Genomic DNA, 15,738 nt, shown 5'->3' on the forward strand with positions numbered 1-15,738 from the left:
TGGTGCTATGGCTGCCCAAGCCCAGCTGGGATCGCATGCCTTCCCCCCCATCTCTGCTGGGCACGGGTAACCAGGGCTCCAATGGGGATCTGGCTTTCCCCACTCATGGCCTTTTTTTGCTTGCCTGACTGATGCAGCTCCTTCAGACAGAGCCCCCAAGGCTGCAGTCCCTTCCCTGGACTGAAGGCAGCCTTCTGTCTTGCATCCCCATGCTGCATCTTCATTCCGAGCTGAAGATTGTAGCCAAATTCCCTGCTTGGTCGGCATTCCTGGAAGGCGCAGCCCAGAGCACCAGGCCTGCTAAGCCCAAAGGAGGCAAAGTGGCCAGCTAGAAAGGCTGAATAGAGGTGGTAAAGCAGACGCTGCTCACCTTGTCTTCGCCCAGCTGTAGCTGAAGACAGAGGCACAGGGTAGAGGCATGCCATCTGGCCTGCTGGATGCATCGGGCAGCCACCCGCCCTGTCCCAGCCACATGGGATGGAGCACGAGTGTTGGGTGGTCTGCACCATGTGGCTCCCCCCATCTGCTGCCAGTGCCGCTGCTGCATGCCTGTTTCTTGGAGAGCCAGCTGCAGAGTTCCTGCTGCTGGACATCTCCCCCTCCCCCCCAAAGACTGGTAAGGACAGCTGATCACACACACCTGAAAGGCTGGTAAGGATGGCCGATCTGGAAATGGTAAGGGGCCAGCCAGCATTGCTTCAGTCCTGCCCTCCCATCCGGCGGGCACATGTCACTTTGCCCGGCCCATGCCATCCCGGCAGCACAAGTGTGCACAGGATGCGGGTGCATTTGTATACACAGACCCGATCCATTCCATCCTGGCAGGTGTGTGGGTGCTCACCTCCTGTAAGACCATCCCTGTGCATGCATGTGCTTGCCTCCTACTATGGGCATGCCTGCCTGCTGGGATAGCACGGGCTGGGCCTGTGCATGTGTATGCCTGCCTCTTCCTGTGCGCGCATGTACCTCCTGGGATGGCATGGGCTGGGCCTGTGAATGTGTACGCCCACCTTCTCCTGTGTGCAAGCATGCCTGCCGGGGATGGATGGGGCCGGGTTGGGCCAGGCTGAAGTGATGTGGACCGGATCCTTACTATTTCCAGGATGGCCAAGCGAGCTGGATTTGACCATGTCACGGGCTGGATCTGGCCTGGGGGCCTTGAGTTTGATACCCTGCTGTAAAGCAACTTTGCAATCCCAGTTAATGGAAGGGTAGGGAGGAGGGAGAGAACATACAAAATGAACAACTGTCTCACATTTTATAGTGGAGCCAAAATTGCAAGTAGTTTGGAAAAGAAAAAAATACTAAGACAAAATGACAAGAAAATGAGAAGTGCAGCCACATATAATAGATTTGAGATAAATGGATATAGGACAAAGGAAATATATATATGCTAGTATATATTACTACTATGTGCAAGGAAGAGAATTAGAAAATATATTAATTTATAAGATCTATACAATTATGGAAATTCTGTTTTTATATTTCAACTCCTCGTGTGACTAAGGCCCTCAAGATGTTTAATGCAAAACCAATTTAGACACAACAGAATGTGCAATAAATCATTTATTACAATTCTGTCACAAATGAAAATAAGAGCTTTCTTCAACAAAACTCCTTTATACTCATCTTTATTTCTGATATTCTATTAATCCTCTCTATTAACCGAGACACAATTCAATCAAGCCCAAAGTCGTCAATGTATTTCATATTCTGTTAACCACTTCATGCTGGGATGGAATTAAGGATGAATAAATGATTAAGAGAGATACTAGGTCAGGTCTGTAATTTATTATGAATGATTGTAGATACTGAAATAAGAGTAGTTTTATTGTGGAAAAAAAATGAGCATATTAGTAGTAAATAGATTCTAGTTACATGAATTTGTGCAGATGTACATTCTACCAAAAGTGTAGCTATTACTGATATTTTGTATGATATTTGCAGTAAGATAAGCTTTGCTTGATAGGTTTTAAGCTAAGTGAAAGTAAGTGACTTCACAATATGATACCGGTTAATGTCATATGAACTCATATTAATTAAACAATTTGGCAAACAAAAATATTTCTTAGAAGAACTAGCTTTACACCAGATATACAAACATATGATGAACCTTGTCTATGCATAGGTATCCAGCAGAACATAGAAAGAATCCTTATAAGCATATAGTAAATAAATGTTACTTAATCTGTAGGTTGTTCTTGTGTTAGGACAGTAATTGTGATTATAATTCTTATTACAAAGCAACATGGTCAAGTACAATCACATAGTTTCCATTAAAGAGATTTAGATTATAATATAATATGCTTAATAAATACCTGAATGCATAAATAGTGGAAACAGTCATCAGTGAATGGCTGTTTAGTTTTCTCCTAAAACATATATTCTAAAACCATGGCCAAATGCTAAACAAATAGAAGAAAAATGCATTGTGAGATAGAAATTAACAGAAATTAATCAACTGCATTGAAACAAATGTAGGCATGGTGGCTCAGTGGCTTAGAGCCTCTGGATTTGTTGGCTGGAGAAGGTCAGTTCTCTGCACTCCAAATATTCGAGCTCTAGCACTGTGTGACAGCGTGAGCTCCTGTCTCTTGCCTAACCTTCTGCAAACCTGTTTGGGGTATTCAGCAGTTCTGACCAGTTCTGGAGAACCAGTAGAGGAAATTTTGAGTAGTTCAGACAACTGGCAAATACCACTTCTGACTGGAGAATTCACAGTATTCTTCCCCTGCCATGTCCACCAAGCCGTGCCCATAGAATCAGTAATAAAAAAATTTGAATCCCACCACTGTGCCAACCTAGCAGCTCGAAAGCATGTAAATACAAATAAATAAGTAGGCAATACTCTGGAGGGACAAATAACATAAACAAGAAACTAACCAGAAGTGGGCCTGCCCAAAAGTGAGGCAAAAAACCGATTGAGAAAAAAGTCCTAGATAATTCTGACTCTCCTGCAAGATGACATTAGCGCCTTGCATCTGAAGCGAGTTTGCCCCCTCTGGTGCATCTTGTATAGCATGTACTGAACAAAATAGCAATATTAGTCAGCCAAACTACTATTCTCTAATAACACTGTAGACTCCTGGTTTTCAATGAACCAACACCATCAATGGTGGGATTCAATTTTTTTTCTACTGGTTCTGTGGGTATGGCTTCTTTAGTGGGCGTGGCTTGGTAGTCATGTGACTGGGTGGGCATGGCCAACTCAATGTCACTCACATCAAGGGGTGCCTCGCCTGACCCCTCCCCTCCCAGCCATTCCTTGTCATACCCAGTCTTAATGTATCTATAGTTTTGTAAAAATACTGTTCACCTTTTTTTGCCTTTATTATCTACATACCATAGATGTACTTTCATGGACCATTGAAAGGAGGAAGTGGCTCACATGCTTTGCCCAAGAGTGTGATAGGCAAGAGGCTTTTAAGTGGCTGCCACAAAGAAAGGGGGGCAATGTATTTTCCAAAGCACCAGAAGGCAAACAAGAAGCAATGAATGCAAACTGAACAAAGAGAAAAGCAACCTAAAACTAAGGAGAAACTTCCTGACAGTGAGAACAATTAACCAGTGGAACTGCTTGTCTCCAGAAGTTCTGGGTGCTCAATCACTGGAAGTTTTTAAGAAAAGACTGGACAGCCATTTCTCTGAAATGTTATAGGGTTCACCCCAAGGTCCCTTCTAAGTGTTATTCCGTTACTCTGACACCTTTCCCAGGACCTCTACTCAAAGTTTGCCATCCTCAGTTTTCCTGCCTGAGCAGGGGGTTGGACTATAAGAAGTCCCTTTCAACTCTGTTAAACACATGTGGATTTATGCTCTGGAATATAGACATTGAATGCATGTAAACCCTGAAAAATCCTGGGCAAAAGAAAGGCAATAAAAAATCACTCTAGATGTAGAGACAGTATAAAATATTAATATATGTTAAATAATGGAACAATTAAAATAATAGCACAGGTTTTTTTTTCTCTCTCTCTTCCTTCCTATTTCTCTTTCTTTCTTTCATTCTTTTTTCTTCCTATTTCTCTCTCTTTGTTTCTTTCTCTCCCTTCCTCTTTCTTTCCTTCCTTCCTTCCTTCCTTCCTTCCTTCCTTCCTTCCTTCCTTCCTTCCTTCCTCCCCCCCTCTCTCTCCACACACACACAGACACACACACACACACACACACACACACACTACTCTCTCTCGTGATACACACACACCTGGTCTGGAACAAACTGATTCAACAAACTCCAGAGCAGCGGGCAGTGGGAGAACGAAGAAAGCTTGCAGAGGTGCTCCAGCAGGTGGCGGGCAGCAGGGCTACGGGAAGCAAGCATCAGGCAAGCGGGGTGAGAGTCATGTGGGCAGGGTGAGAGAGCATCAGGTGGGTGAGTCAAGGGTCGGGGCATGGCCAGCCAGAAGTTACTACAATTCAGCGACCCATGCCAAATCCTTGTTACCGGTTCACCTGAACTGGTACCAACCGGCTGAATACCACCACTCAACACCATATGTTAAATAAATATAAATAAATGGGGAAAAACTCTCAGGTGGGCATTTTGCAGTAGCTTTCATAACCAAACCAAATCCTGTTTCTTACATTTTTACAATGCTATGCAGGATAAATACAAAGACCCCTCACAACCTGGACATAAACTGTTTCAACTCCTTCCCTCAAAACAACACTATAGAGCACTGCACACCAGAACAACTAGACACAAAGACAATTTTTTTCCCAAAAGCCATCACTCTGCTAAACAAATAATTCTCTCAACACTGTTCAACTATTACAAAGTCTGCACTACTATTACTGTTAATCTTCTCATTGTCCTTATCACCCATCCCCTCCTACTTGTATGACTGTAACTTTGTCCCTTGTAATCTTACGATTTATATTGACTGTTTCCTAGCATGATTTGATTGCTTTTTGTACCCTATGACTATTATTAAGTGTTGTACCTTGTGATTCTTGACTCTTGATGAATGTATCTTTTCTTTTATGTATTCTGAGAATATTTGCACCAAGGCAAATTCATTGTGTGTCCAATCACACTGGGTCAATAAAGAATTCTATTCTATACTATCCATATAAATGTATAATTGGAAGATATGTCTTGTTTTTCCTAATACCATTGCTTTAGAAAGGCACAAACTATCTGCAGTAAGGTGATGCAGCCATGTGTGCCACAGAGATCAAATAGAACATTCTTCAATCAGGACACTAGCTTTGCTGGGTCTGGGAAAATGGTATACTATCCTTTTCAATTAGTCCAGCAGGATCCAACATTGTAAGGCATCAGACATTTTATCTTAGAATTTAAAATAAACAGGTTTTTGTATAATAAATGTTATAATTGTTCTTCCCTTAAGATTTGATATAAACTGCACATCTATGTGAATTATAGTTAAGCTATGAAAAAAACCTAATTCTGTATAGAAATTCTTATGTACTGAATGTTAAGCACCTCGTTATTCTAATTTTTGTGCAACGTTTTGTTGATTTTATATATTAGCACTGATCTAGCAAGCGATTGTTTCTTAATGAATACTATTTTACATTTGAATAATTATTGTTCAGTATTTGGAGATTAATTTTTCACAAATACTTTCTCCATATAACATTATATTTATTATATAGTGATAAAGAAATGAATCTATGGGAGAGGAAAATTATGCTTAAATATTAAAGCATAGTTCAGGTGGAATAATATGGTAATGAGAGTACCTGATCCTCCAGAATCAGGAGAATCTAGAAGAGGATTTTCTGCACAATATAAATTATTCCTCTGCACGTCTAATATTATCTATATAATATTATCAGGATGAACATTTCATTGTTCTACAATAAAAACATACTTAAAGATAAAATGGTATCCAATTAACATTCACATCAGAAAAAGGATGTACTTCTTTTTTCTAAATAACAAATTACAGAACAGGACAAATAAAAACAAAATTACCCATAGTGAATTTATACGTGCAGCTTCTTGACATAATATATACGTGTAGCTTCTTGACATAATAAATATGCAGATATGAAGCCTAATTCCTACACATGGAAACACGCTGAGAAAAAGCATCAATTTTCATTCTGCTCTTATTTATCCAGTATAAAGTACTTATTCTCAGAGTAGAGACATGGCAGAGATTAACCCAAGAAGTTATTTTCTACAAGGGAATTACAATATGCTGAATTTTGAAAGCAATAAACTGAAGGAAGGAATATATAAAATAGAAACATCAAAATCAGATTAAAAACAAACCTTTGGAAAAGCCTTAAAGATAAATGCATTTATACTTGAAACAATGTTTCTATTTTTATTATATCCTGTATACAGTTCTTGACATAATCTTCTCTGGCTTTCAGACTTCATTAATAGGAACAGATTTAACAGATTTCAAAGAAATAGGAATTGTTTTCAGAATATATTTATTCATTTCAGTGCAAAATGTTTTAGAATGTCAGGCATTTTCTATTCATAAATATGAGAGAGGAAAAAGAAGAGGTGGGGTATACAGACTCATATTTATGAAGTTGCTCATATCCAGGCAATTGTTTTTATAAATTATATTCATATCTATTGCAATGTCCTTCCATATATTTGACAAACTAGCTCTTTCCCTCCAGCGTATTAAGCCCTAAGGCCTAAGAAAAGTCAGAAGATATTCCAAGTTTTTAAAAAATGTAAATGTGAATCCCCATTCACAATGAGGATTGAGTGCTCTATATATTTATGCAAGCAGCAAATGTTTGACGGAATATATTAGAGCAAAGGTACAGCCCTTCATTTATCAGAGTTAGAAATTGGGCTGCAAGCAAGCAAGAAGCATATTATTCAGTTTCCTCTCTCCATCAATTCATTTAAACAACAAAAGAGAAATGTTCCCATATAGCTTCCCAAACATTAGAATGGAAGTACTGCCCTCCCTTGTCTCATCTTCTCCATAGGATATTTTAACATGATGGAAAATGCTTATTCTCATTTTAAAGGTCTTCAGGCTTAACTGAATGTGCCTATAAATCAGCAGCTGTTTGAGTCCAGACTTAAATTATATTTAGAATAAATTTATGCCCAAGTTGAGTGTCAGTGATTTTAGTAGATTATTGTAAGTATGAATAACTTCTGGATCCAACCTTTAGTTACTTGACATTAATTTTAATAGAGTGAATATCAGCAACGCTTCCAAATACTTGTCCCAACCCAAAATGAAGAATGCAGCTGGATAGAAATCTATAATAGTCAGCTTGTTTCCTGCCTAAAACAATTGACCAAGAATCATCTTTTCCTCCAAACGGATTTAAAGAATTCCAGCCCCAGTATTAAAACAAATCAAGAAAAATGGTTTACTACCGAGTTCAGACTGATATCAATTGATTATTCATATATAATCTTGACTTATTCAATCAAAGTTTTTTTCCCAGGCTAGCATTGGTCCTTTCACAATTTCCTCAGCCAATTCGTATTCTAGTAGGTAATTATATAATTTAGATATCATATTTTTCTCCAGGCCCAGGAGTATTTTATCTAATTGAGTGTCTTTTATTTCAAATCCATAATCTTTTACATTCCTATTATATCTCATTTTTATTTGAAAATAGGACCAATTGTCAATAGTTATTTCTGAATTGATTTAAGTTTTCCCTCATTGTCTAGAATTTGGTGGTATTTTTGCTAATATCCATCATGTTGGGATGGAACATTGCCTTTATTGTTGAAAGCCACCTTGGAATTTTAGTGTAATGGTTCCTTCTAATATCTGTCCAAATTTTAATCAGAGATTTACGTATAGTGTATCTGGAGAAATATGAATGGCTTTTATTGTTTGGGTTCCACAAAAATGCGTACCACCCTATTTGTAAATCATGGCCCTCAAGTGTTAAGATTCTTTTATTTCCCAATTTAATCCAGTCCTTTACCCACACTCGTGGGTAAGCATTGTAGTCTTTTCCTTGTTAATGTTTAATCCTGCCAATTTGCCAAATTTATCTATTTCATTTAATAATACTGATCCCGAATCTATTGGTTCTTCTATGACAAGGACCATGTCATCCACAAATGCTTGTAATTTGTACTCTTGACTTTTAATTTTTGTTCCCTTAATTTCTTTGTTCAATCTAATTCTGTCCAATAATATTTCTAGAATTGTTATAAAAAGCAGAGGTGACAGCGGGCATCCCTGCCTGACACACTTCTTTATCTCAAATGGTTTGGTAGCTTCTCCATTTATCAGTACATTTGCCTTTTGTGTAGCATAAATTAAATTTAGCATTTTTGCAAAATTACCACCAAATTTCATCAGATTAATCTGGTATTTCATGAAATCCCAATTAAGATTAGCAAAGGCCTTTTGCACATCTAGGAAAACAAGAGCCACTTGCTTTCCTGGGTGCAGTTCATAATATTCTAATATATCTATTATTGTTCTCGTACTATATCTAATCTGTCTCATGGGAAAGAATCCGCATAAACCTGAGCTTTCTAGCCTTTGGTTGTCCCTTTCTTCTAATTGCCTTTGGAATATGCACCCATGCATTGCTTCCAAATATCCTTAAATATGCCAGAGATGGCTTTCTCCCATATAGCACTGCTTATGGAGTGTCATTAATGGAGGAACTCCACAACCTATTAATTAAATAATTAGCAGTCAATATGGTTTCATCCCAATATGACCTGTTCAGACCAAAATCCTCTAGCAGTGAGTCCTTCATGGTTTGTAAGACTCCATTCCGTTTCTCAGCAACATCATTCTCAGCTGCTGTGTAAGGATTTGTACATCTGTGTTTTATTTCTAACTGTCCCAACCACTGTTGAAAACTTGTTGACATGAATTCTGTCAGTTTGCAGCTGACATACTTGTTGTTTATATCGTTTATCCATTACTTAAATTTCTGTAGCACATCTATTTTACTCTTTAGTAAATAGCAGAACCCAAACCTGCTATAGTCATCTACAACGACTAGTGCATACTTTGCTCCTCCCAAACTGGTTTGCATTGGCCCAACCAAATCGGCATGTACCAGTTCTAGAGCTCTTGTTGTCTGCCTTATGCTACTTTTGCTTACTGGAAATGCCTTGAATTTTGATGATTTGCATACTGCACAGTCCAAATATGCATTACATCCCTTTACATGCAATCCTTCTGCTTATTGTCCTATTTTTTGAACAACTTTAAAGTTGGCATGGCCAAGCTTGCGGTGCAAGAGATGAACACATGAATCATGCTCTGCCACACTGCCAGATGTTTGTGCACCATGAATATTTTGTCCTTGCAAAATATAAAGGTTATCTTGCTTTATGCCCTTTGCACAAACTTTGCCATTGTGCTTTATGAGACACTTCCCATTTGCAAATGTGGTCTCAAATCCTTGTTTGTTTAAACAATAGATACTCAGCAAATTATACTCCATTTCAGGCACACACAAAACATCATTGAACCTTGTTTCCAAATATGGAATCTGCACACTGCCTCTTCCAATGACTTTAGCCTTTTTGCCATTTGCCAAGGCTCCTGGATCTCCTGAAGCTGCATCCATCCTGTAAAACAATTTAGAATTATTAACAATTGTTTGACTAGTTCCATTATCAATCATCCATTGATCTCTCCTGGAATAGCTGGCTTTTGCAACAGCATCCATCCTGTCCATCAGCTAACTGTCTTCTTTGCAAACTGCTTCTGTCTTTCAAATAATTTCTTCCTTGCAACTTGCTTCTTTGGAAGCAGTGTCTCTTTAAATGAATTGTTTCTCCAAAAAAACGAAGCACCTCTTCTGTTGCTGGGTTGCAATCTAATATTCCCTGCTGCTCTTCTCTGGAGACAGCCAGTCTGTGGAATTTTCCATTCTGCTCCTTGGGCCCCCTCCTCAGGAATTTCTCCTGCTCCTGGCTTTTTCTGTAATGGCATTTGTGCTCTTCAGCTAGTAGACACGCTTTAAGAATTTCCAAACGCAGTTCCTGCTCTGATTTGCATTCAAACACTGCAGAAACAATGTCCCACATGTCATCTATACCAGGGATCGCCAACCTTTTGGACCTCAGAGACCACCAAATTCATAATTTTAAATCCCGCAGATCACTAATATGAATCCAGCATGCCACTCGCTGAAGTGCCTGAAGTCCCACTGACAGGATGGGGTCCTTCAGGCACTTAGCTTGGCTTCCTGTTTCTGCAAACTTAAATGCTCAAAGAGTCATTTGGACCCATTTCCCACAAAAAGCAAAATACCAGGCTATCTCATCTCTCTTTCCCTACCTCCTCTCTCTCCCTTTCTTCCTCTTTCTCTCTCTCTTTCCCTCCTTCCCTCTCTTTCTCTCCTTCCCTTTCTCTTTCTTTCTCTCCTTCCCCCTTTCTCTTTCCCTCCCTCCCTCCTTCCCTTTCTCCCTCTTTCTCTCTCTCTCTCTCTCATCTCCCTCTCTGCCTTCCCCCTTTCTTTCTTCATCTTTCTCTTTCCCTCCACCCTCTCTCTTTCTCCTTCTCTCCTCCCCTCTTTTTTCTCTTTCTCTGTTTCTCCCTCTTTTTCTTTCTCTCTTTTCCCTCCCTCCCTCTTTCTCGCTTTCTCCCAGAGACTCCTTCTCTGTCTCTCTCTTTCTGCCTTTCTCCCTCTTTCCCTCTCTTTCCCTTCCTCCCTCTCTTTCTCTCTCTCTTTCTGCCTTTCTCCCTCTTTCTCTTCCTCTCTCCCTTTCTCTTTCTCTCTCTCTCTTCCTGCCCGTCCCTGGGGGGAGAGGAAAGGAACCCCTGAACTGTTGCTGGGTGGTGAGAATCTTGCTGTCCAGAGGCTGATGAGCCACGTGAAGACCAGATGGTGGTGATACGGGCAGCGGATGGATTCATATGCATGGGAGATCACAGCATTGGAGCCCTTCCCAAGGTTCCTTGGAACGGATGTTATATCCTACCTACTGCCTCCACGTATTGAGGAGGTTAAGCGGCTGCCAGCGATGTCCTCAGATGAAGATGTTGCAAGCCTCTCCCCTTAGGAGCTTCTCTTCCTCCTCACCAGACGTGCTCAAACGGAAAGTGCTCACTGCCCCTCTGGCACCCAACAAGCCTCCTCCTTCTCCCAGATGTGTGAGCGCTTCTGGTGAGGAGGAAGAGGGGGTTGAGTCTCCCCCTCTCAACATCTTCACCTGAGGGCATCACTGGCTGCCGCTTCCTGTGGTTCAGGAGGTCCCTGCTCTTCCCACTGCTGCTCAGCCTCCTTGATGGGCTGAGGCAGGAGGCAGCAGCCACATATGGGTTTGCTAGGGAGACTGCAGGATTGCCCCACTTCCCTGCCAGCCATCTGGTCTTCAGCACACTGCAGCCCACCAAAATGTTCTCACGGACCACCAGTGGGCCGTGGCCCACCAGTTGGCAACCACTGATCTATACAGTTTAAAACCAAAAGCACTTTCTGATATTCAGGAATCTGCATTCCATGCTGTTCTAACTCAACAAAGTTTGCATGTTCACCAGATGCTATTCAATGGATTCTCTTGGTTGCAAACTGGCGCTGTACAACTTTCTTGATAATTGCACAATATTGCATGCTGACACACTCACATGTACAGGGCTTAATTTCTTCCAGACCTCATTTGCATTCTTTAAATCAGCTACACTGATAAACTGCTCATCTTGTAAACTTAAGATGTTTTATCTCTTTGATCTGCAGCAGTTAAGGGTGCTTGGGGTGGGTTTTCCACAATATCCCACAGCTCTTTAGCTTTCAGGAAACATTCCATCTTTGCAGCCCAAATAATATAACTCTTCTGACCTAATCGAGACAGAGAGCTCTCCTTAATTTTCTCAGCCATCCTGCAAAGCTTTTCTCTCTGTCTGTTTTTAATTTGTCCCTGTATTGGTCTAATTCTGTTAGTTCTTTATAGAAACCACACATTTTAGCATCCTTCTCATATTGGAATTGTATCTGTACTTGTGACCACCATATTATATCAATCCCTTGACCACTAAGTTCCCCCTTATCATTCAAAATGTCTTTATATCTAGTAATATTTTCTATATCAATAACATTTGGATGAACCAATGCCTCCACTGTGGAGAGTCAGATTGATATTTTAAAATAATGATATTCTTTAATTTTCTCCCATACTAATAATTGTGCGTTCTTGATGTAATGTAATACAAAATACTTACGTATTTTGTTTTTTCTATACAATAAAAAAGCATGCCAGCCCAATTGGAGATCATGTCCCTCCAAAGTTAATAATCTTTTGTGCCTCAAACCAATCCATTCTTTCAACCAAGTAAGTACTGAAGACTGGTAATACAATTCCTAAACTGGCAACCCAAAACCACCTTTGTTTTTAGAACCTTGCAACATTTTCAAACTTACTCTTGCTTTTTTCCCTTGCCAAATATATCTTAATATTGTTTTATTTAATTCTTCAAAGTATCATTTTATCAGTATTGTTTGAAATCAATATAACAATCTCAACAAGATATTCATTTTTATAGTAGTTATTCCTCACATCAATGACCGCAAGGTTTTCCACTTCTCCAAGTCTGTTTTAATTTGTTGCACCAGTTTATAGTAGTTATCTTCTTTAATAGTTACACACCTAATTGAATTCCTAAATATTTAATTTTCTTGACTATCTGAATGACAATCTTCTTCTTTAGCTCTTTTATAGAATCCAGTCTATGTCTTTGTTCCATCCAGGTCACCAATATTCCCACAGATATCAGCCATCTGAAATTTAACTCATGTTTAATTAGTTGTCTTGTCAAAAATTGTTTTCTTGTATCTCTTACTCTTCTAGGGATCTGTTTCAAAACTATTTCTCTCCTTTTATATTTCAGTGGGCCATCTCTTACTCTATGAAGTATCTCCGCTCTTATTGCCTTCTTAGTGAATCTTACATGTACCTCTCTGGGAAGTTTGTTCCTTGACACATATCTTGTATATATTCTGAATATTTCATCCATCCCAGTAAGCATCTCCTGCTTATCCACCTCCAGGGCATCTGCCAACAATTCTGCCATTATCTTTGCAAGATTTCCCCCTTTTTTAAAAAAAAAATATTGGTTTTTAAAGCAAACATAAACAAACAGAACATAAAAACATCAGGCCATCTTCCATATATGTACATACAGTGTGCTGGTTGGTTTACAAATTGTTTTGTGCTTCCATTTCATAATCTTCAATTACAATTACATTGTATATGATCTCGTATTTTCAATCCAATATTAAATACATTGGTATCATTATTAATCAATCATTTGACTATACTTTTATTCATTCATGCTTTAGGAAATAATCATATTTTACTTAATTTGTTTTGTGACAATTCATATTATCATCCCAAATCTATCCTAAAATCATTTTGTAGATATAATAAGGAAAGAATACATCTTTATATATTTAGTATTTTCTAAAAGTCTACATATTTCGTGACTATACTTTATTGTCTAACCATTGATAGAATAGATCCCAAACTTTATAAAATTGCTTATCATCCTGTTCTCTAATTTCAAATGTCAACTGCTCATTTCAACACATTCCAATATTTTCTTAATGATTTCCTCCTGTGATGGTGTTTTCTCATTTTTCCAGTTTTTAACTAATACAATCCTAGCCGCTGTTAATACATTTGCGATCAGGTATTTCAAGTCTTTACTATATATTTCAGGTAAAATTCCCAATAAAACTATCTCTGTTTTCAAATCTATACGCTTTTTTGTCATTTTTTCCAACCACGTGTGGATTTTAGTCAAATATTTTTTAGCATCCGCACAAGTCCACCACATATGGTAATATGAGCCAGGTGTCTGATGACATTTCCAACATTTTTTCGGATTTATTCTTGAACATTCTTGCTATTCTTGTTGGGGGAAAATGCCACCTGTAAAACATCTTATACAAATTTTCTTTATATGCTGTTGACATTGTCATTTTATAATTTTGAGACCACAATTTCTGCCATTTCTCTAGATCAATCCCATATCCAAAATTCTTCCCCCAAGCAATCATAGTTTCTTTAACTTGTTCTTCTTCTAGTTTAATTTCTAATAAATATCGATACAATTTTTTAATCAACTTTTCATCAGTACCTGTCAAAATCTTATCTAAATCAGTCAGTTTATCATAGAAACCTTCTGTTTTAGAATCTTTATCATACCTTGAATGTATTTGCGCGTATGAAAACCAATTCATCTTTATACCTTGTTCCTCTTGTTTTTGTATAGGTTTAAGTTTACCCTTTTCATTCAATATTTCACCATATCTGTTTGTTCCTTTTTGTATATTATAGGATAAGAAAATTCTTCAATAGTCGATAGGAATTTTCAAATAACATTGTCTTTTAATCTTCTCCCAGTTTAACCACAGAGACTCCCGTATATCATGTCTTCTAAAGTACCCCTGTGTTTTAGTTCCTTTATACCATAAAAAAGCATGCCACCCCAACAACAGATCATGTCCTTCTAATTTCAACAATCTAGTATTTATTAATGTTACCCATTCCTTAACCCACATCAGATTTGTAGCTTGGTAATACAACTCCCAATTAGGCAAACCAAATCCTCCTCTTATTCTAGCATCTTGCAAAAGTTTTAACTTTATTCTCGCTTTCTTAGCTTGCCATATATATTTCAACACAATTTTATTTAAATCTTCAAAATAGTCTTTTCTAAGACTAATTGGAATTGTTTGAAACAAATATAAAATTCTGGGTATTATATTCATCTTGACTGTTGATATTCTCCCTAGTAATGACAGTTGTAAATTTTCCCATTTCGCCAAATCTAGCGCTATCTGCTGTTTAAGTTTGATATAATTATTCTCTTTTACTGCATCTTGCTTTCAAGTATATCCCCAAGTACTTGATCTTATTTGTGACCTGAATTTTCAATCGGTCTGCCAGTTCTTCCTTTTGTCTTGATAGCATATTCTTTGTCAAGATCTTTGTCTTATCTTTATTTATTTTCAAACCAGCTACCTTTCCAGAAATATCAAAGCCATTTGTTTTTCAGGGTGTGCCTCGTAGTATTCCAAAGTGTCCAAGATTACTCTCATATTGTCTTTAATTTGTCTCTTTGGCAGAAATCCATTTTGATCAGGATGGATAAAATTATTTAAGTATTTTTTAAGTCTGCCAATATTGAAGCAAAAATTTTATAATCTGCATTTAGTAGGGAAATAGATCTATAGTTCTTGATTTGTAATGGATCGGCTTCCTCTTTTGGAACAAGTGTAATATAAGCTTCTGACCATGATTTAGGTATCCTCTTCTTTAACATAACTTCATTCATAACTTCTAGCAATGGAAGATTCAACGATTCTTGTAATGTTTTGTAAAATTCTGCCGGAAGTCCATCTGGGCCTGGTGCCTTTCCATTATTTTGCTTCTTGAGTGCTTCAGTTAACTCCATCATCGTTATATTGCTTTCTAACATTATTTCAATCTCTTTAGGTATCTGGGGTAACGTAGCATTCTGTAGATACTTTTTGACTCTTTCCTCATCAATATTTACTTGTGTGTATAGTTTCCCATAACAGTCTCAAATGATTTCCTTCTTCTCTTTACTACCATAGCAAACTTGGCCTTGATCATCTATTAATTGCAATATTTTCCTTGATTCTTTCTCCTTTCTCAATTTATATGCCAACCATCTACCTGGTTTATTTGCATCTTCAAAGTAGTTCTGCTTAGCACCTCTCATTTTCTGTGCTAATTCTTCTTTTTCTATTAGACCCATTTTATGTTTGGTTATATCCATTTTTAACTTAATGTCCTTTTTCTGTGGCATTTTCTGTAGC

General features: G+C 38.2%; 1 protein-coding gene across 12 annotated transcripts in view; it reads right to left on the bottom strand.

Annotated features, from left to right (window-relative positions):
• TPK1 (thiamin pyrophosphokinase 1) overlaps nucleotides 1-15,738 on the bottom strand; it is a 368,775-nt gene that overhangs the window by 192,676 nt on the left and 160,361 nt on the right. For 6 of the 12 annotated variants that reach the window (XM_087916309.1, XM_087916310.1, XM_087916301.1 and 3 more), the window contains exon 5: nucleotides 9,419-9,517. The exons of the other annotated variants lie outside the window; for them this stretch is intronic. In XM_087916309.1, coding sequence (XP_087772435.1) covers nucleotides 9,419-9,517 — 99 coding nt within the window. The remainder of the gene's footprint in view (nucleotides 1-9,418; nucleotides 9,518-15,738) is intronic. 12 annotated transcript variants of the gene reach the window in all.

Source organism: Pseudonaja textilis, chromosome Z (assembly GCF_049901715.1).
Source record: "Pseudonaja textilis isolate UNSWEBS1 chromosome Z, rPseTex1.2, whole genome shotgun sequence".
NCBI lineage: Eukaryota > Metazoa > Chordata > Lepidosauria > Squamata > Elapidae > Pseudonaja > Pseudonaja textilis.